The sequence below is a fragment of the Tyto alba genome, unplaced genomic scaffold (genome assembly GCF_018691265.1).
Source record: "Tyto alba isolate M040663 unplaced genomic scaffold, T.alba_DEE_v4.0 Super-Scaffold_14, whole genome shotgun sequence".
NCBI classification, from domain to species: domain Eukaryota; kingdom Metazoa; phylum Chordata; class Aves; order Strigiformes; family Tytonidae; genus Tyto; species Tyto alba.
This window is the reverse complement of record NW_024881276.1, coordinates 59,232,321-59,252,891: the sequence shown is the minus strand read 5'-3', so window position 1 is coordinate 59,252,891 and position 20,571 is coordinate 59,232,321. Positions and strand designations below refer to the sequence as shown.

The 20,571-nt window shown below is 43.0% G+C and overlaps 1 protein-coding gene across 2 annotated transcripts in view; it reads left to right on the top strand.

The window, feature by feature from the left end:
- CASR (calcium sensing receptor) overlaps positions 1–20,571 on the top strand; it is a 75,933-nt gene that overhangs the window by 23,593 nt on the left and 31,769 nt on the right. For both annotated transcript variants that reach the window (XM_042789065.1, XM_042789064.1), the window contains one exon: positions 12,359–12,804. In XM_042789065.1, coding sequence (XP_042644999.1) covers positions 12,620–12,804 — 185 coding nt within the window. In that variant the 5' untranslated portion in view covers positions 12,359–12,619. The remainder of the gene's footprint in view (positions 1–12,358; positions 12,805–20,571) is intronic.

Below are 20,571 nucleotides of genomic sequence, written 5' to 3'. Positions count from 1 at the left end.
TTTAAAATGGCCTGATCCTGGTGTCTAAACAGAAGAGAGACAAAAATAAAAGACACATCTAGGATACAGAGCATCTAGGAGTTGATAACAAAGATCATTCCCTCTTATTCTTTACAAGATAGATGAGAGCAGCACAGTTACATAAATTACATTCTTGGATTGGCATTCAATAATTGAGCTGAAGCCTCTTTTTACTTGTTTGTAGAGAAGTGCATCTTAATAAAGTGCCCTGATGTGAAGAGAATGACACAACCATAGTGTTTTATCGGGATGCCTAGCAAGGAAGGAGGACTGTGCTAGGGGGTTTGAGCCCTCGTGTCATCCCAAGATATTTCTTGTGAGAGAGGAAGAAGATAGACTAGGAGCTGGGAAAGATGGAGAAACCTCCCAGTTACCTATTCCGGGTTGTTCTCTAGAGCGGTGGCAGACTTGACTTCTGTGGGCTGTGAACACAGCACCTGTGAATGCTTCTGTATCTTCTAAGGCCAGCCCCCCCCCCAAAGTTATTAATCCTGCAAATTAGGAATGAAGAGCAGTTCAACTGGGTGATGCTGGCAAAACTTCTGCATTGGATGTAGGTGGAAAAGCTTGCCTGAGATGCAGGAGTGTATGTATACTATGCAGGAATGTAATGTAAGGTACCCTGAAAGGCTCACAGGTTGAATACCTGACTGTTTCACCTGCTGGCAAAAGTCTGAACTAATCAAATTTTGCAAAGGACATCCCAGTGCCATATGCATCATCCCGCAGGGAGGTAGAGTGTCTTCATTCTGCAGAACATGCCCCAGGCTTGCTTTCTCCATCTGTCCAGGAAGGTCTAGTCACTTCCCAAAAATATGGGTTAGGGTAAAATAGCTGCGACTGGAATGCAAACGTTAGCACAGTTGGTAGGGTTTTCTTTAGAAACAAGAATAGTTAGGGAAACCAATTTCAGAAAAAAAAAGATACCTTAGCAAAATATTTCATTTCCTATTTTATTGAGACTCTTAAGGGTCCTAATCTTCCCTGTACATGAAGACAAAAATCCCTGAAACTATCAAGAGGCCTTAGACTGGTATTGTATACAAGGCATCTTTTCACCCATTTTAAACAACTGGTAACATGGTAGTCTTTTAACAGGAGGCGCAGGAAACAACCAAGTTAGTAAACCATGAGGCTGCAAGAGAAGCTCAGAGCCTGGAATATAGAGACACAAAAAAGGACAGCTTTAAGGTGTAGACCAGATGGATTCCCTGGTACGTATATTCTCTAAATCTGAGATTGCTTGAGGGTCCAATGCAGCTCCCAGCATAAATTACGGTAGTCAATAACTAGTGGGTTTATGACAACTTCCCAAAAGGCTGCAGATGGGCTGATGTGCCTCTGGAACTCCCTAGGACTTGGAAATCCCTCCAAGACCTGCTGTTCTGCCACGGCTTCTGTGCAGTGCTGTAGCTCCTCAGCATTTCTTAGCAGTTCGTTAAGCAATCTAATGAATTTGTCACATGTTGTTTCTTGTCTAGTCATTTCCCAGTGAGCGCTGGGGGCGTAGCAGAATGCTTTGCTTGGTCGGAATGCCGTGATAACTTCATGCATTTCTTTACTCCCTTTTATGTATACACACATGCACTTTTGCTGCACTTGTACTGAAGAAGGCACAGGAGTGGAAAGACAAAAAGTTGCAGAATTGTCTGATTCCCTTCTGGTATTTGTGTCAGAGGTTTGTGATATGTCTTGTAGAATGAGCTCTAGCTCTTATTGCGGAAAACTCTTCCTCTTAGGAATAGAAACAGTCTCGCCTATAAGGCCACTAGAGCTGTTTCTGCAGCTAGCTTACAGCCACGCCTGTGTAGAAATGGCTCCAAAGACATAGGTCACCCTCCACATAGATTTCCACCAAGCACTCACTACTCAGAAACCACTTACAGCTCTGTGTCTGCTAACACACATCTGTGTCTGCTAATGGTGTTTGCTGAGTGCACTCAGTGAGTCTCTAAGGTATTTTCTATTACCACTTATGTTTCTGTTTTTTGCTTTCCACCATCAGCAAACACAGAATTATTTTCACAAACGGTATAAAGCCATGCAATTCCAGCTACATTGTTCGACATGTGGTGGTGTGCACTTTATGAGCCAGGGCTGAAGTGAGAGGGAGATCAGAGACCTCATAAATCCCCCATTAAATCCACACATGATAAGTGGTGCCTGGGGGCAGGTTTGGATTTTTACCTGGTTGTGCAAGAGCCAGGAGCTGATGCTTTTTTGACTGCTGTTGCTACCACCAAATTTGTTTGAGACTCCTTGAAACAAAGTGTTGTGGCTAGTCCTGGCTCCTTTTTCCATATCTGCAGTTCTCCAAAGTCTCAGATATGAGCCTTTCACAGTTTCAGCTTCCTTGCTCTCAAGGTGCTGTGCTGAGCAGAATACCAGCAGTGATACACTGGGCATATTTCTGCCACTGGTATTTCAGATCTGCTAAACACAGATCAGGGTGTGACTCCACACGCTTTCATAGTAGGCTCTTAATTATTTGGTCACAAGTACATGATCTTAGGAGTAAAGAAAAACTAATTATATGACTGCTACATGAAAATAATGTTATAGGTATGAAAATTCTAGAAACTGAAATGGTAGCTCACTGACAAACTTAACAACATTGGGTGTATCAGATGTGGAAGAATTAAATGTGATACAATTGCCTGGTTTACTATATTTTTTTTACATTTAGCTTATCTTGGAGAATTGAAAACGTTACTCTAGGACAAGTGCTTAGTTTTTTCATGGCCAACTTAAACACATTCCTAGGCCTACTTTTCCTTCTGCAGGCTATTCCTCCCAGTGCTAAGAACATGGCTTTCTTCATTTGAACTGGCCTGGTCCTGTTATTTATGAGCTTCCGCAGCTTTTTCAGTACCACAGCTGATTTGTATGCATTATTTTTGTCCTCCTCTTAGCTTTTCAAGTGCCAAGTGTGACTGTAATGTATCTTTTTTCAACATAAATTTTCTGTCGACTAATAGGATATTAGCATCCTAATTCCTGCCATCAAAATTTCATCAAAGAGAGATAATACCCCCTTAAACTAATATCAGGGCATGGAAATACTGTCCTGGAGATCCTGTGATGATGGTTGTCTTGATTTTTGTAAAGTAGCATTCTCAGTAAAAGCTCTAGCATCCACATTTTGTATTTAGTTCAAAACCAAGTGTATGGGTAGTATTTATAAAACAGTCATTATTCTAGATCTGAATTTTGCTCTACACTCATCTCTGAACTTTACAAATTTTTCTGAGGCTGAGATTCCATTTTCTAATCATGCTATTTGTCTAGTCAAAAAGCTCCCTATTTTGGGGAGTGTGGTGTGTAAGAATTATCTCTTTTGGCGTTGGCAGTAAGTGCTTTATAGTAATTTTCAGCTAACACTTGCCTTCTTTAAAGACAGAACAGTTTAATTCCACAGACAAAATTCAAACATAGCTCCTCCATTTGAGCACACAAGCAATCTGGTTCTGACTGCATCTTTGATGTGCTTGTCCCTCATTTTGACCAAAGAGGTGCAAGAAGGCTGAGCTAATGCCTGCTCTGGTGCCATACGTGAACAATTTACTTTTTCTTATATTGTCATGGTATCTCAGCACTAAAAGTCTTGTCTGGTCTCAGAACTATGAAGACTTGTGTCCTGTGTCCATTGTCCACTTCACAGAAGTGCCCTCCTTTACCTTTCTTGTGCAATGAGATTGGGCACAAAGTTGACCACATTTATCCTCTCTGATTTCTGTTCTACCTGAACCTCTTCCTTGCCAGTTGAGGGCAGGTGTATTGCTCATGGCTTCAACCTTACCATGATCTAACCATATGACTTGCATTAATAAGAGAATTTCAAGGTGCAGCAGGATATCTGCTGAGGAGTTTTGATCACTTTAGCAAATTACAACTCTCTGTTAAAGTGAGGCTTAGTGAATCCCAGATTTAAAAGCTACAAAAAACCAAATTAATTATTCTGGTACCAGCATTAGTCAAGGTATAGGTCTCCAGCCAGTAGTTATTTTATCAGATGCCCAGTTCCTGTCTGAGCTATGCTGGACCTTCTAGAAAGGTATAGAAACTTTGAAACTTCATCAAGCAAAAGCTGATGAGGGAGTGCTTGAGCATTTTCTGACAAAACAGCATTTTGTCAGAGAACAGTGATTTGTCAAAAGCAAGAAGCGCTGTGGAAGTCTCCTGGTGAGGCAGTGTTTTTCTGAAATGCAGCTGGAGTTCTCACAAGCTTTTGCTTCATGCCCAACAGGCCCCAAGGGGTGGGTGAGCAGCTTGGCTCCTCCAGACCACCCAACATCACAGTTCTGGGGCAACCTCACCTGCAGGCTCTTCTGGCCGTGGGAAATCCAGGTTTCCCAGAAAGAGGACAACCCTGCTGAATAGGCTGTGTTGGAGTCCAGGGTCTTTTGGGGTCTGGGATAGCCCTGTCTCCATGGCCAGGATCAGGAATCTTCCCCAGCTCTCTGCTGCAAAAAGGCCCTGAAAGCCCGGGAGACTCAGCTGAGCTTGAGTGTGCTGGTTCCTTGTTGGTATTCAGGTTGATCACAAATACCAACAGGTTCTACCTCTGGGTTGAATGGGAGGGAAAAGCTTTTGGAAGATAAGATTTTTCTTGTGAGGTTTCGTGGCCTTGTGGATATAAACATGCTCAACTTTGCCTTGTGTTCAGCTGATGATCTACCATAGCTTAACAATATCATGCTGTTCCAAAAAAGACAAGTGCCACGCTGAGATGTGTAAACATGGCTGTAGCCTGCAAGGCACACAAAGTAATCCTACCACCCTGCTCAGCACTGGTAAGGGCCCAACAAGGACATTGTGTCCATTTCTGGGCACCAGTCTGCACTAAATGTGGAGACATGCTGGAAAGAGGCCAGAGGAGCGAAACAAGAATAATCTGAGCTCAGAAAACCATCTTTATGAAAAAAAAAAAAAAAAAAAAAAAGATTAAATTAATTTAGTGTGCTTGGTCTAAAAAAAAAAAGAAAAAGGAGAAAAAGGGGAGGTGAATTCAAATCCCAAATAAGGTGATTATGCGGAGGGAGGCACCAAATGGCATGTGGTAGATGGGAGAAGACAGGCTTAGGTTGCAACAAAAACCATTTGAGTTAGATGTGAGAAAACATTTGCCTTGGTAAGAGCAGAGAAGCACTGGAGTAAGCATCCCTGGGTGTCTGACGGGTCTTCTTCCTCAAAAGGATTTAGAGAAAATGTGCCAGGAACAGCACTACTATTGCTGAGTCCTTCTTGGGCTAAGGGACAGACTATGTGACCCCTTGAGATCCTTTCCAACCCAGTTATTACATGAACTTGAGCAATTGCTGTTTAAAATCGTGGTTAGTTACTCTTTGATTAAGAAGTACTTCGTAAGTGATATGTGCCATGAGTGTGCTGCTCAGCTTCTTTTCATCCAAAGAACAAAGATTTATTGAACATTTCTGGCTTTTCTGCACGATTTAGTCTGACAACTAAAACATTCATTCAACTAGCAAATGGTGCTGGTTTCTGCAGGCCTTTCAAATGCCCACGGTTGTACCCTGGGTACCATCTCTCTCCCACTCAGGTACTGTTTCTGCCATGACAATAGCGGCCTGATGTCTCCCCCTGTTCCTGGAACCAGTTTAAGTTCCTCCACTGAAGCTTAGGTGACATAGCTGCTACTTCGCTTCCACTTCCAAGAGTATTCAAACCCAGAATGTCTGATAGTTACAAAACAGAGTGGAAAAAAAAAATTAAAGAATATTTTTAAAAAGGGGAGGGGGATTAAAAATAGGGCTGTATATAAAAAAAAAAATGAAATGATAATAGTTATTTTTTTATATTTTTCTTGTAAAAGAAATCTTATGGAATTGTATTTGCTGAATATATGTACAGGGAAAAGACATTTTGCATTGAAGAGCTTATAATAAAAGAATTTATGTGCTAATACTGAATAATGTTTTAAATGTAAAAGTGTTTGCAAACAAAAAAATAACAATGGCTTCCAAGCTTCCTTAATTCAGTTGCTTGTTAATTTATTCTTTTTAATTTACTAGCTGAAAACTGCAGGACCACAGTAATTTGTTCTTTTAATAGTACAATTTCCACATGTATTTTGCTAAATTTTATGTCTTCAGGCATGCGTTAGCAGGTAATTCGATCTCTGGCTGCATAATGCTTACTTTAATAAGGAAGAGACTCATAATCTTAATCCAATTAATGAAAAGAGAACTGAAGGAAGATTTACAACAACAAGAAATACTAGAGGATATTATCTTGGGGTATGGTCAGCGAGCTAATAACTGTTCATCAGGAAATCGGTATCTTCAAATATTTTCCACCTTAGGAATGGAGAGCACCTGAAAGCAGCCGGGAGAACTGTGTCTCCTATTAAATGAGTTTGAGATACTTGATTTCCCAGATATAGTTGGTATTTAAGTATGGGGAGTCGTAAATTTTGACACTGAGATTTACAAGGAGCTGGGCATACACTTAGTTTTGCTTTTTCTGAATATAATTTTGTGCCAGTCCGTCTTTGGACATTTATCCCTCAGTTTGCTGCCTCAGGGATGTGTTTTATATGTATACAGCCCATCTGGTTCACAGACAGCACCTTTGATATTATCTCAGTTCTGTGTCCTGTCCCTGAGAATAGCTAGTTCCAAATTATTCAGGGGATAACTCTATACCATGAATGAATAACTCTGTTTTCATTGTTTAATCCCTTGTCATGCTCTTTAATAACATCTTGGAGTACTGAGTGCTGTAAATGCTGTTTTAACATGAACCCTATTTTATCCATTTAGACCTTTTCACTTTGCCTACTGTGAGAAAAGAGAAATAAGAATGTGAATTTACTTTTTATACATTTAATACTGCAGCCACGTACTGTCTGGTGGCAAAGAGTGGTTCCTAAATATTCAGTAGCATCAGCTCAAACCCCTCCGTAGGATCCCAAAAAGCTAAATTACATTGTCTGTTCGTGATGAAAGTGGTTTCCTTTTTCATAAGCAAAGAACCCCAGAGGTAAAAGAAAGCCTTGTTAAAGGAAAAGCAGAAAAACAGAGTAATAAATCAGCAGGCTGTGGTCTTGAGCTCAACCTCTTCCCACAGCAGATGGGGAAGTCACTGATCCCATCCCACCTTGGCTAAGTCCTACACACGGTTCCTTGTCCAGGGACCCCATTGCTGGCCACCTCCATCTCTGCCCCTGAAGGAACGTGCAATCCCCCAGGTCTCTGCCAGCTGGGAGCAAGGCAGGGGAGGGGGATGCCCTAGGCTAAATAACATTAGTCAGACCATCCCATCTTTTTGCAGCTTCTCTACAGAAATTATTCTCCCTGCTTCAGATTTCTTGCCTCTTAAGTACTGGCCCCACCTGTGCTGGGCCTTACCTCAGAATATTGTATCAACTTTTTTTCCTGCTTCTTTTTTTTAACTACTGAAGAAATGGAAATACAGACCCCTGTTCCTCTCGTTTCCTTTTCCTAAGACTCCTCCTTGCTCTCCTAGAAGGCTGCATTGCTGGCTGAGGTGGCTCCTCAGCCCTGGGGTGACCCCCCAGCCTCCCCCTTGGTCTGGGCACAGCAGGATTTGTCCATTACTTACCAGATGTGATTAGCAGCATTTTAATAATACTATCCTCAAACTTGGTGGTATTTAAACAAGGATGCTCTGCCCTAGCACAACTGCTGTGCCCACGATGCCAGCTCCCCTGGGCACCCTTGCTCTTGCTAGTCAGAGAGCCCCCCACAGAAAGTGGGCTCTGGACAAAGCTCCAGGTTGCTCCTCTTTCCCTTTGCCTGCAAGTGTCAGCCATGAGCTCTTGCCTCCCACATCAGACTCCGTGTACTGCTTATAATTTCAGATCTTTTCTGCTCTTCCCTTTCCTTCATATCCTCTCTTAATTTAAGCACTGACAACCTTTCTAACTATGAAATCACTCTTGGATACACAACTTCTTTGCTGGCTTTCTGAGTTGCTTTCATATGCTACACTGGGACAGGTGTATCTGAGCCAACACTATCTACAAACATATTTAAATTGACTTTAACAATACTACCGCATTACTTCCTGGTTTTTAATCTCACTTTGCCACCCAGGAGAGCATTTTACTTGCTTTTTGTCTGCTATTTCTTACAGAGTTGTCCAGAAGGGGACACAATTTTGGCATGTTGTTATTGATTTTCTTGTGACTGCTTGTTTTGGAACATGCACAGAAGCTAATCAAAATGAGTGTAAAAATATTTTGTTCAACACATAGTTGCTTCTAAGAACAGAAGCTCCCAGCGTAGCTTTTCATGCCTCTGCCAGACAGAAATGGTGGTTAAGAGGAAGATGTATCTACCCAGATAGATCAATGAAGCAGGCAAGGAGGCAAGTGCAACCAGCTGCACCAAAGGCAGAGCACCCAGCTCCACTGGTATGTGCCATTCACACTGGGACCAGCTGGATCAGAGCTCATGTGACAGACCTCACTTCTCAGCCCCAGTCCTTCACTGACCATTTGCAGGCCCCAGAGCAATTCATAAGGGTCCTACCCACCTTTAGATGTGGCTGAAGAGCAGACTGCAAAGCAGGTGAAGCATTTCAGCTGGGGAGCAGGCCACTCTTTTTCTCAGGGATCCCATGCTATTGGTTCACTCATGTAGTGGTTTGAGCTCAGAGGGCAACTGAGCACCATGCAGACGCTCACTCCCTTCTTTCCCCCCCAACGCTGTGGAGGAGAAGATAAAGCAAAAAGGCTTGGTGGTCTGAGTTCAGAAGGCAACTGAGCTCAGACCACGACTCACTCAAACCCAGGACAACCATCCAGCCATTCACTGCCCCCTTCTCCCCTGTTGCTGAGAAGGAGAAAATAAGCCAAGCTTGGGATTCGAGATAGGACAGGGAGGGATAAATCACCCACTATGGTCATGGGCAAAGGACAGACTCGTTAGGGGAAAAAAAAAAGAACATGGATTTATTACAGACACTAACAACAACAACACTTAACAGAGTGGGACAGTGAGAAGCATTACTACATCTTGAGAACTCCTTCCCCCACCCCTCCCTTCTTCCCGGGCTCAGCTCTGCTCCTGATATCTCTACCTCCTCCCTCAGCAGCACAAGGGACAGGGAATGGGGGGTGCAGTCAGTGATGCTGCTTCTTCCATCTTTCGTGGAGGGAGCTTCTGAAACTTCTTCCCCCTGCTCCAGCGTGGTCCCCATCTCACAGGAGACAGTCCTCCACAAACTTTCTCCAACTGGAGTCCCTCCCACGGGCTGCAGCCCTTCCTGAGCTGCTCTCGCGTGGGACACCCCCACGCTTTGCAATCCTCCTAGTGCTAAACTACAGCAGCGGGGGATGCTTCTTCCCACAAGATCCCAGCCTCCTTTGAGCATAGACACTTTAGTTGAACATATGAGGCCCCTCACAGGCCATAAATCAGTGTCTGCTCCACCGTAGACCTTCATGGGTGGCAGGGCAGGCCATCTCACCACAGGATACAGGGGGGTCTCCGCTCTGGTGCACCTCCACCCCTTTCTTCCTCCGTTACTCCACTGACCTTGGTATTCATGGAGATGTCTCAACTCCAACTCCTCCTCCCAGGTCCCTTCTTAAATAAGTTATCGCAGAGGTGCAGTTGATTGGCTCGGCCTTGGTGCAGAGGTGGGTCCACCGTGGAGCCGGGGGAGCTTTGAGAAGCTTCTCACAGGGGCCACCACTGCAGCCCGCTCCCCTGATACAAAAACCCCCACCACTCACTCAAACCCAGGACAGCTCTGTGTTGGGAGAGTGCCCTCAGAAAGATGGCATCAAGGAACAGACTGGAAATAGTAGAACGGTTTGACTGTGTGTCTCCTTGCTGCCTGATCTGAGCAGTGCTTGCAAAAAAGGATAGGCAGAGTAGTGGCAGGGATGACCTGGCCATGGTTCTCCATGTGGGTGGAAACTTTCCTAAGTGGTCTTCACACTGGGGCAGGGAGTGGGCTGCGAGCAGATGTAGACAGCATTCATGCTATACTTGACCTCCTCATCTGCAATAAATTTGATGTGCTCCTGAAGCACTGAGCTTGCTGCACATTTACCATCTCTCTGACTGTATGCACAGGAAGGCTAGCTGTGTGTCAAGGCAGTGGGTCAAGGCATAAAGCTCTCTTCTGCAGTTGGCAGTCCATGTCTCTCTTCCTGCCACAAGACCAGACACCCATTCTGTAGACGACTGTAGATATTTCCATGGGGCATCAGATAGCAGGAGGGCTTTGCGAACCAGGACAGAATAGAAAGTGTCTGCACCTGACTGCAATGATTGTTTTCCTTTCAGTAATTAGTCCCGTAGGACCTGGCAGACTTAGCTTCAGCCAGGTGGAGAGAGATAACATCAGTCTAAAAAATGTCTGATATGCTTTTTCGTATCTTTTCTGAATCCGTAAGTGGTGGGAGGAAGATGATCTTTCCCTAGCTGAAATGTGGCAGAGGGTTTCCTTCTGTATTCTGTTGGACACCCAAAGAAATAAGAACCACCATCTGCCAGGAAAAATGAGAACCCAAAAGGTTGGGGATACTCCCTTGTTGCACTGCTCTGTCACCTCCTAATCCTGGCTCTGGTTAAAGTTCTGTCATCCTGCTGTCAAAGGAGCCCTGCCAATACCAGAGGCTCCTCAGCAAAAAGTACCACTCAGATATTAAGGCAGTGCGCTCACAAGTGAGAGACAATATTGGATCCTGGCTAGAGCAGTGTGCCCTAGCTTGCCAGAGGAACATCCCACAGTGTTTTCTGACTGCCAGTGCCAGCAGCAGCTGGATATTTCATGTCCATGTTTCAGATTTTGAGGATGGTGTTGAAACCCCCATTCAAGAGTAGGGATCTAGCTGTCAATCTTGTCAAAAATGGGAGTGTCTGAGTTTGGATTGAGTCACTTGGATGCTACAAACATGAAATACATATTTTTTCATATGGAAAACAGTTTGTTCCTTCAAAATCTTTCAGTGTCACTCCACATTTCCTGATAGAAAATTGTTTGCCTAGACGTATTTTGATCTCTAGCCAAAGATTTGATTGCCCTTGCCAATAAAAATGTGCTAGTTCAATCCGGGACCAAAGAGTAGTTTTGAGTGGACCTGCCATGGAGAAGTGCAGTGTCTACCCAGCTGTATAAGCGTACTGATGGCAGAGGCATGAAAATGATGTGAGCTTTGTCTCTCTTCTCCCATTGATTGCTTCATCTGGACCTTCATTTTAACAAAAGTTTACAAAATATTTCCAAATGCTTGAGGTCACACAGCATGCATAATCAGTAAGTCTGGCTACTGGAAGAACCCCCATGATCACAGTGTTTCCCTGCAGTAGCTCTTTTTTTAACATAGGTAGAGGTCAAATCTGTCTAGGTACATTTAGTGCATAATAAGTCATCCTCATAAAGAGGTTCTCAGCACTTGAAAACTCTCAATGACTTGTTTCAGAAATTAACTGTCCTCAGCATTAGCAACATATGCCTAGCTTCTGTTCTGATTATGACTAACTTCAGATTTTTACTACTAGCTTTTAGACCTGTTCCAAATAGGCTGACGAGTTGTTTATTGTGAATTTTTCGTGCTACCTCCTCCTCCATAGTCGTAGCCATTTTCATATGCCATAATTAAGTTAGTTCTTAATTTGTCAGGCCTGTAGACCAGCCACAGGGAAAATGTATTGAGCACAGAGAAGCTGCAGTATTTCTTATCCCCAGGATACAGTCTTCAAAGCCCTGCAGCTAAGCTTGGAATGACATGATCACTGAACCTTTCAAGCCTTCATGATTCATTATGGAGAAGTATCTTGATTTCAAATGCTTCCCTGGAAGTCATCCTCACTTTCAATGTGAATGAAGTCTTTCTTGTGATCTTGTTTCATTTTTAGCAAGGGTAGGTTCAAACCGGAGAGTTAAAACCATTCAATGGAAAAGAGGAGATGGACTGACACAAAAAGATTATCAGTTACCTGCTTAAGAGAAGGATTTGATTCTTACTGTATTTGATGCTTCCGTATTCCCCCTTGCCCACCCGAGTGTTTCACAGTGTGCCCTGTTCATGGAGGTCTGATCACAAGTTTTACAGGGCTTCCTGTGACAGTCACACAGAACCAAAGGACGATTTAGTAACCCACCTTACAACTGTGATAGAGAAGTAGGCATCTGACACTTGTTTGAGGAGGTGTGGCTGGTGGCACTGGCGTGCCTGGCTTACTCGTGTCAAGGTTTTTATGTGTCCTGGGTGGGTTGTTGAGTGGGGGCAGCCTCAGGGGCGTACTGAAAGGTTGGTCTGACGAAGCAGAACCACTGTGGCAGCATGGGGCCCTGGTGTATAGCTGGGATCACTTTTCGTGTCTTTCTTTTACAGTTCTCAGAGATGGGCTCTCCATAGTGCTTTGGTTATGAAGAAAGAAGGACCACTGAATTGTTGTTTTGCAATGGAGAAGACAGAGGGAGAAACACCAGCACTGTGGATCCCACCTTGTTGCTTGTCTCCCTGCAGACATGTGTTCCAAATCCTCTCTGCGTTGTATTAAGGAAAGGGAAAGCTTAGACGTTGCGACATCTGCTTTCTTACATCATCTTTTTCAATTTTGCATGCTATAACCCCCTGGTGAAAAGAGGAACAATGACTTTATATAGCTGCTGCTTGATTCTTTTGCTATTTACCTGGAGCACCGCTGCCTATGGGCCAAACCAACGGGCACAGAAGAAGGGAGACATTATTCTTGGAGGATTGTTCCCCATTCATTTTGGAGTGGCTGCTAAAGACCAGGATCTAAAATCAAGACCAGAATCAGTAGAATGTATAAGGTAAGCCACAAAAAGGGAAAATAAAAAGTTTTGATGGGGAAGTCTTGAGCTTTCCTGATTTCAGGTGACATGCTATACGTTGTGTAAATACAGTCTGTGATCTGATGCTTGTAGAGGCAATGGGAAGGTATGGTGTAAATAATAAGAAAAAACATTTGTGTAAAGACAGGAAGTACACATGTTAAACAGTAACATAAACAATGTTTGGACAGTGAAAGAGGGCAATCTTTGTCTTATCTAGAGCTGCCAAAACATGAATATACTGATCTATCTGGCCATTCACAGTGGACATTTGAATAATATCTGAAAATTAGCTTTCCTATCAGAAGGATGGAAGATAACCCAGAGTGCCCTTAAGTTCGTTATATTACAGTCGCGCATAGCAAAATATCGTAGAAATAAAATTTTGGGGTTTTTTTACCAGTTCTGCCTCTCATCTTCTAAGACTTTCCAAGCTGTTTAGTTGCCTAAAGAAGTGAATAGGTGAAAGTGAGATAGGTCACTGCTTTTGAAAAATCCCACTGACACACAGATGTCTCTTTAGGACCTTTACAAAGTCCCAGACTTGATCTCCTTACCCAGGCTTGCCTCACCCAAAGTCCTGTTCTTCTGTGTAAACAGTGCATATAGATTTTGTCTTAAGTCTTTGGCAGTTAACCCTGGAGGGAGAAATGCACATGAAAAAATCTCTTTTGATTGAAGTATAGCCATTTTTATGATGAAACATGAGGAATTTTTAATGTTACAACCCTGCACATAACACATATAGCAAGTAGAAAGTGTGACCAAAACTGATTGCAACTGCAATGTCATATAAACAAAATACAAGAAATTGATGTGGAATTTTGTCATGACCATGCATAGAAAAACACCAGTGTTATGTGGCCTCTTCTGTAATCATATGTGAAAAAATGTATGTCTAGAATTATTTGGACCTCTCCTCCTAGACTGGGGATCTAGTACAGTTTTGTCGCAGACGGCAGTGAAGAACGGCTGGCAGCATTCCTGCTGTATTTACAGATTTCAAGTCCAGTTTCCCACTGAGATGCTGAGCAAGACACATCCACCTAGGTTATGAGATCATCCCCAGATGCCCTGTCGTGGTTTAGGCCCAGAGGGCAGCTGAGCACCACGCAGCCGTTATCGCAGAGGCGCGGCCGATCGGTTTGGCCTCCGTGACTGCCCTGACGTGGTCACATTATTGGAACCGATCGCAGGAGATTGCTCCCCCATGAGTACCACAAGTGTGTGGTTGCCAGAAGATTTGTTAATGAGGTGGCACTGCCAACAACAGGCAGATCCTGAGAAGCCAGACCAGCTGTTTTAAGGACACAATGGGACATCCTCCCGGGTGGCATTTGGTCTTCTAAAAGGCATCCTCCACCTGAAATCTGCCTGAATAAAATCAGTGTTCCTCATACCCCTGCGCCAAGAAGCTGCAAATGCAAAAGAAAGGAATTGACTGAAGAGGCAGGCATCTGTGGCATTTTGCCGCACTCCTTCAAGGAACTGGATAAATTGTGAGTTGATAGCATAATGCAAATGGAGAGAGAATACTTAATGCAGGTCAGAGACCTAGCTGCAGAGGTAGTAGCAGCTACGATAGGAACAAGGGGATGATTGGACCGGGGATGACTGGAAGTTCCTTCATTGCACACGTCATTACCAGAAAATGTCCATTTCCAGGAAAAGTTTAATTCAAAAGAGATTGGATTGAGAAAACTTTCTGAGACTGGTCATCATATTTTAATTATGAAGATAATTAAGCCATGGGACAATTTATGTGTATTCCTTGTTATTGGTACATGTTAAATTGAGAGCAGATATTTTTCCTGAAAGAATTTTCTATTTTAAGCAGTATTTAAGTCAGAAAATTCCTCCGGCTGGACTAGTACAGAGATCTCTCAACACAACCACGGTGGTCCTTTTTTGGACTCTGTGATCAGGTAGTGGCCTGTGGCAGGGTTGTGCATGCTGACTCTAAGAGCCAAATACATTCTTCAAGGCATGAACTAGAGTCTTTCATACCACATTTGAGTTTACTCAGTTCTGGGCAATTGGCTAGTCTGGAATGATCGAACTTGTATTTTCAGTGGGGAAGAAAAAAAAACAAAAAGGCTCCAGTTTCTTCCCGAAGTAAAATCTCCCTGATCTTGTAGTGTCAAAAACCTTTGTAGGGTGGGAAATCCACCAGAGGAGCATAAGTGTGGCTATACCTGTTGAAACCAAAGGTGCTAAATCAGTCCCATACCTTTGAATGCCCTTGTTGCCCTTCCCTGAGCCTTCTCCAGCACTGCTGTATCTTTTCAAAGCTGAGGCTAGTCACTTTTATACCGGTCCCCTTTTTAGATGGCTGTGTACAGCTTTTAATCTCTTTATTACAGAGGAAAATGTGTCTTGTATCGCATTAAAAAATTAGACCCAGGTCACTCGAGGAGTATGGGCATCCCCTGTCTTTCCTCATGCTCTCCTCCATTAGGCAGCAGTAGCAAGTCATCAGACCGTATGAAAAGCTCCTTGCTTTGAAATCAAGAAGACTTAAGTGTCCCACTGAAACCCTGTGGGTGGTTTGCCCCAGTCTCTACTGGAGTTCAATATCAAACAATTTAAGATAATGTGGCTTTCCTTTCTTTTGAGGACTTTCAATCTGATCTCTGCGGTTTGGATGTTTTCCCACACATTTTGCTGTGTTCAGTACCATACCTATGCTCCCAACGAGGGCTTCTTAAAATGGGTAGGACAGTTTTCTCTCTACCTTTTCAGTTTGCACACTCTTCATACTCCTGTGATGTGGCACCTTTATCCCCAGCTCAGCGTATGTACTGGTCTGAACCTACTGTGCGTACCTTGTACCTGATTATTTGGAAAACTATATACTTAACTCATTGGTAAAAGGAAAAGGAAACGGTAATGATCTGTTCTCCGTTCTTTTTGTGCAGTTTCTACAGAAAATACATCTTCATGCTTTAAGCGCTGAGTCATAGAGTCCAAAGTGAAAACTTACTCAGGATTTTACCACAGCAACTGTCAGATAGGAGTACAGAAAATAAGACCAGTCTTCTTTTATGTTTATTGTTTAAGCAATCAAGTATCCCGCATTTGATATAAATGCACCTTCTGTCTTTGTATGCCTCAGGTGCTGCTGAAGCAACTTTCTTTATAACATTTGCTGATGCATATCTGATGTGTGCAGTGGAGGCAGAGGCTGAGCATAGCACAAGCAATCTCTGACCCCATTCCCTGTCAGCACCCACAGAGGCCTATTCATAACCTCACTTCTCTGTCCTTTCTTGATTTCACGTAGATTAGCAGTAGTGGTGGTGGTGGTGGTGTCGTTAGCATTATTGTTAGCGTTATTGCACAGATGACACATACCCATGTATTTCTCTTACTGTAATGATCTGCAGTGAGGATATATCCTTACTGAGCTGAGGTACACTGTTGCTAATATGGTGTCACTAGGTCATCGTTTTTAATGCGTATTTCCTGTATTCTGATCATCAGTCTGGCCAAGGTCCCACACTGTGACACGTGCTTTTCAGGCTGCGAAACCATGGTGAGCCATCATCCGCGTGTCATAGTGCAGGACTTCACAGAGAATGGCTCCAGGACACTGTACCTCAGTGAGTCTGTCTGTCCATCTGTGAGAACAGAGAATTTTAATTCTACCCTATGCAGATGTATTTGCTAATCCCAGTGCAGAACTGAGTGCATAACATGATATTTAGAATTTCCTCTGGAAGACCAAATTATTTCCTTTTCCTCTTCCACCCACCTTCTGAATTGAGGAGTACTGGCATAAGCCGAGAGACATATGCAGGCTTTACCACCATTCTTGAACAAAAGTACCTGTCAGATATGGGAGGGTAAGTGAAAGCTGTATTTAGAGCATTCACATTACATTCTCCTTCTTTTCCTTCATATTCTATTGCTTTTAGTTTAGTGCCTTGCAAGTGTTGATAAATGAAGGTCACGAATTCACATAAAGCTGTGAATTATTCTTTTATGGAGACTGACAGGGATCAGGACTAATTTCCCTGCTGGATCCAGACAATAAGAGCTGTTCAAACCAGACAAACAAGCAAACAAACAAGGGATGGAGCTATGGGAAGCTTAAACCATGCAGTGAGCTTGTGTCCCTTAATTTACATATCTTTGCTTTGTAACAGTGACTGAGACGTTTAAGCCATCCTGAGCACCCCTTGACGGGCACATTTATACCAACTACAAAGAAACCTGTAGGAATCAGTGAGATCTTGCAAGTTTACCATCTAGCAAACTGGGCTGCTGCAAAGATAATCTGTCCCCTGCAGATGAGACAATTAAAATGAGGATTTGTGGAGGAATTGTTTCTGATTTCTTCTTCCCTGTTTGTGTTCCAGCCTGGGAATAGAAAGATCAGTGACATATTCTGGCAGGTGGGAGAACAGACATCAGAAGGGAAAGGGAAACCTTTAAAGAGCAGAGTGTAAATAAAAAATCCTATCTACACCTTTGGGCACTGAATTATTTACATTAAACTCTCATTTAGAGCTTAACGGTCACTTTTCATAGCACTACATCTCAGATATGTTAAAATAAAAAACTATGCCAAGGTACCTGTAATGGCAGAAAATAAGTTTTGGAGGCTGCTTATTTTCCACTAAGAAAATATCAGTAGCTAAATATTCTGGGAATCTAATGAAAAGTTTGCTTCTGTTAGCAAATCCTTTGCAGTTTCTTCGTGGAAATTACCAGTCAGATTTCTGCATGGTTGACAGAGCATTCCAGTGACTAGTCATATTAGTCACAGCAGCAGCATAGCGCAGGAGGCCAGCTGGATTGGTGTAAGCTGCTGCCAGGTTCAGAGGCTGCTCTTACCCATCGCTCCTGTACACACAATAAGCCAAGAGGAACCTATCTGCAGCCCCTTGCTGAGGTCTTACAGTACAACTGGAGAGAATTTATCCACACAGTTTGCATTTTCAGGGACTGAAGGAGTCATAAAATCTTGCTTCATTTAGACCAGTTTAGTGGCACTGCCTTCACCTGACCATATCCGTGTTACAGTACGGATACAACACTGTATCAATGAACAAAATGAGACCTGGTCTGAAAATCTCTCAGGTATTAGAGAAAACAGAGCGAGGTGTGGTTGTCTCCGTCCCATCTGTTGCTGCCATCAGCAGAGGTGCAACTGAAGAGAACTGCAGGTGTCCTGCCCCAGCTAGTTTGAGGTACATTATCAAAAGCATTTCAAAGACATTTTGGAGTCTGGCTCCCAGAAGAGACCCCCTACTCTCCTTTCCCCTCCAAAATAAAATCAATCCAAACTCAAATACCTGAAGTACCTATAGGCTGTAAATAAACGTTCATCAGGAGCGTATGTCAGGAAGGAAAATGAAAGCAACTGTGTATCATGGGCCTTAGTCTGCATTTAATGAATTAAATGGCAAGTATTTTCTCTGAAGTCAAGGGGAAGACAGTCCACTTCTCACTGCTTTTGAAGATATCACCTGAAGATACCATGTTGTGGCATTTAAAAAAATTAAGTCAAATTGCTGTCAAACAGGCAAAATAATTTTGTGTCGTATTCCACCTGTATAATTTAATGTGAGCAGCCTTAAATTTACTTTTGCACATACTGAAATGTGTGAAGCTTTTCACAGTGGTACCCTTGAACTTCTCAGCTTCTCAGCAGTCTTCCCTTTAAATATAGAAAATGCTTTCAGATTTTTATTTTTCACATGAGGAGCCTGGATATAATTCCTTGCTTCGAATCCTATTTTCATTTTAATTAAAAATATCTGAAAATACATTTAGCTTCTTAAAAAGAAGTGTCACAGAACCCCTCCTTGCTGACCCTCATCCCAGTGTGCATTACTCTTTTTTCTGTACACAACACTCACTGCTTCATTCACTCTCAGAGTTGTCCTTTTATTTCAGAGCTTTCCCATTGCATCTCGCTCCTTATCGGTTTGAAACTAAAGCAAAAAATACTCTTACCAAATTACTTCTAACAGTAACCCACACACCCATGTTCTAAAGGGTGTCCATTTTCTGAAGAGTGATCTTAAAAAAGTTAGCTGTTCTTTTGGTCGTAAGTCATAACTAAGGGGTTTTACCAGCCTCAAGCTTTTTAGCTTGAAGAGATCTGTACTGAAACCATGCTGTCTGGTCTTTGACGTACAACCTCAGAGCAAGACCTCATTTGGAAGTTGGCCAAGGATGTCTGAAGCAGATGAAATCAAACTGTGTAAGTCAAGTTTTTGAGACTTAAACCTTAGATGTGATATCTTTAGCAGTTCTGATCCCAGATGAATCAGATCCGACTCCTGGAATGGAAGTAATGTGGCTATGTTCATTCAGCTTTGAAGAAGTCATACATAGCTAACATTAATTTTGGAAGCAATTAATTTAATACAGCAATTAGAAACTGTTCAGGTCATGTATCTCAGAGATTGAAGGTTTGTGATTTCATGAAGCTTATCTTTAGAAATCTTCACCTTTGTAATGAAAACATCTCTTAAAGCATTTCAAAATGGCCCGCATGTGAAACCTAAAATTTACCATTTCATATAGAATCTGTTACTGGGCAGACTGTTTCCCCATGCTTTTCCAGTTCTGGGGCATGTCAGTTTTCCCAATGGAACTCAAGCATAACAGCTTTGACACTCTCCTGTTTTCAGCTGCAATTCAACACAAAACTGCAAACTAACTGCTGTCTTGACCCATTGTGCATTACAAGGAAGGGCAGGTTTCAGCTCATGAGAGATTCTGCCATTCAAGCTGGATAACCCTGAAATACACCAGCTTCACAGGCACACAACGGGTTGCTTGTGAAACTTTAGGGGAGAAAACACAGTAAGTACAACTTGCGAATAACGTGTATCAAACCTACTTTTCTTCCTGCTGCTTTCCCCGAAGAAGCTTCTCTTTTTTGGATAAGTAGTCACTCCCCTTGCATCAGCTTCTTTCACTGCCAGCCCGGGTAATGCTCTAAACAGGGACTCCCAGGTCCTGCAGCACCCTTGTCACTACTCCCCAACTCTGGGTTAGCTCCATGCACAGCTGAGAGTCAGAAAACTCAGCTTCTCCATTTTAGAGAACAGAGGAGGCTTCAGAAAACACCGTTTCAACTTCACAGGCCAGCTCTGATGGCACCTTCTGAGCTCGTGTGTAAAGCAAATGTATGAGAGCGCTATAATAATGAGTAAAGTTATTCCTTCAATGAAAGCACTGAAGTATCTAATTAACAAGTTAGCAAGTTACGCTAGGATTTACATTTATAGTATGTCTCTGTTCTCTGGTATAAACAGGTTGACTATGCCCTCTCTCACAATGTGAAGTGTGTGATGTGAGGCCAAATTTCCCTGAGCAGAGCTCCCAGGCACCTGTGCATCAAGCAGCATGCCAGTGCTGTGTCTCAGCTTGCTCTACCTGCCTAAAGCCATGAGGAGCTGACACACCGAGTATCCCTGAGCCCAAGTCACTGGCAGCATCGCACTCAGCACAAGCTTAGCAGACACTGCCATCTGCATTCAGAAACATGTCAGAGGAGCCTGGAAGGAAACCTGGTAGGTGTAGCTTTGTGTCAGAGCATTTGCTCAGGAATCACGAGATCCAGGTTTAGGGTTCTGAGCAGAAGGGACAGGCCAGAGTCAACACCCCAGGCATGCTCTTTTTCAACTTTCCCAGACTTTCCCAGACTTCAGGGGACTTAGAAAATTTCATCTCACCCTCACGAGGTCTGAAGTGAGCTCCCAAACTGAAGAGCTGAAAACCAGA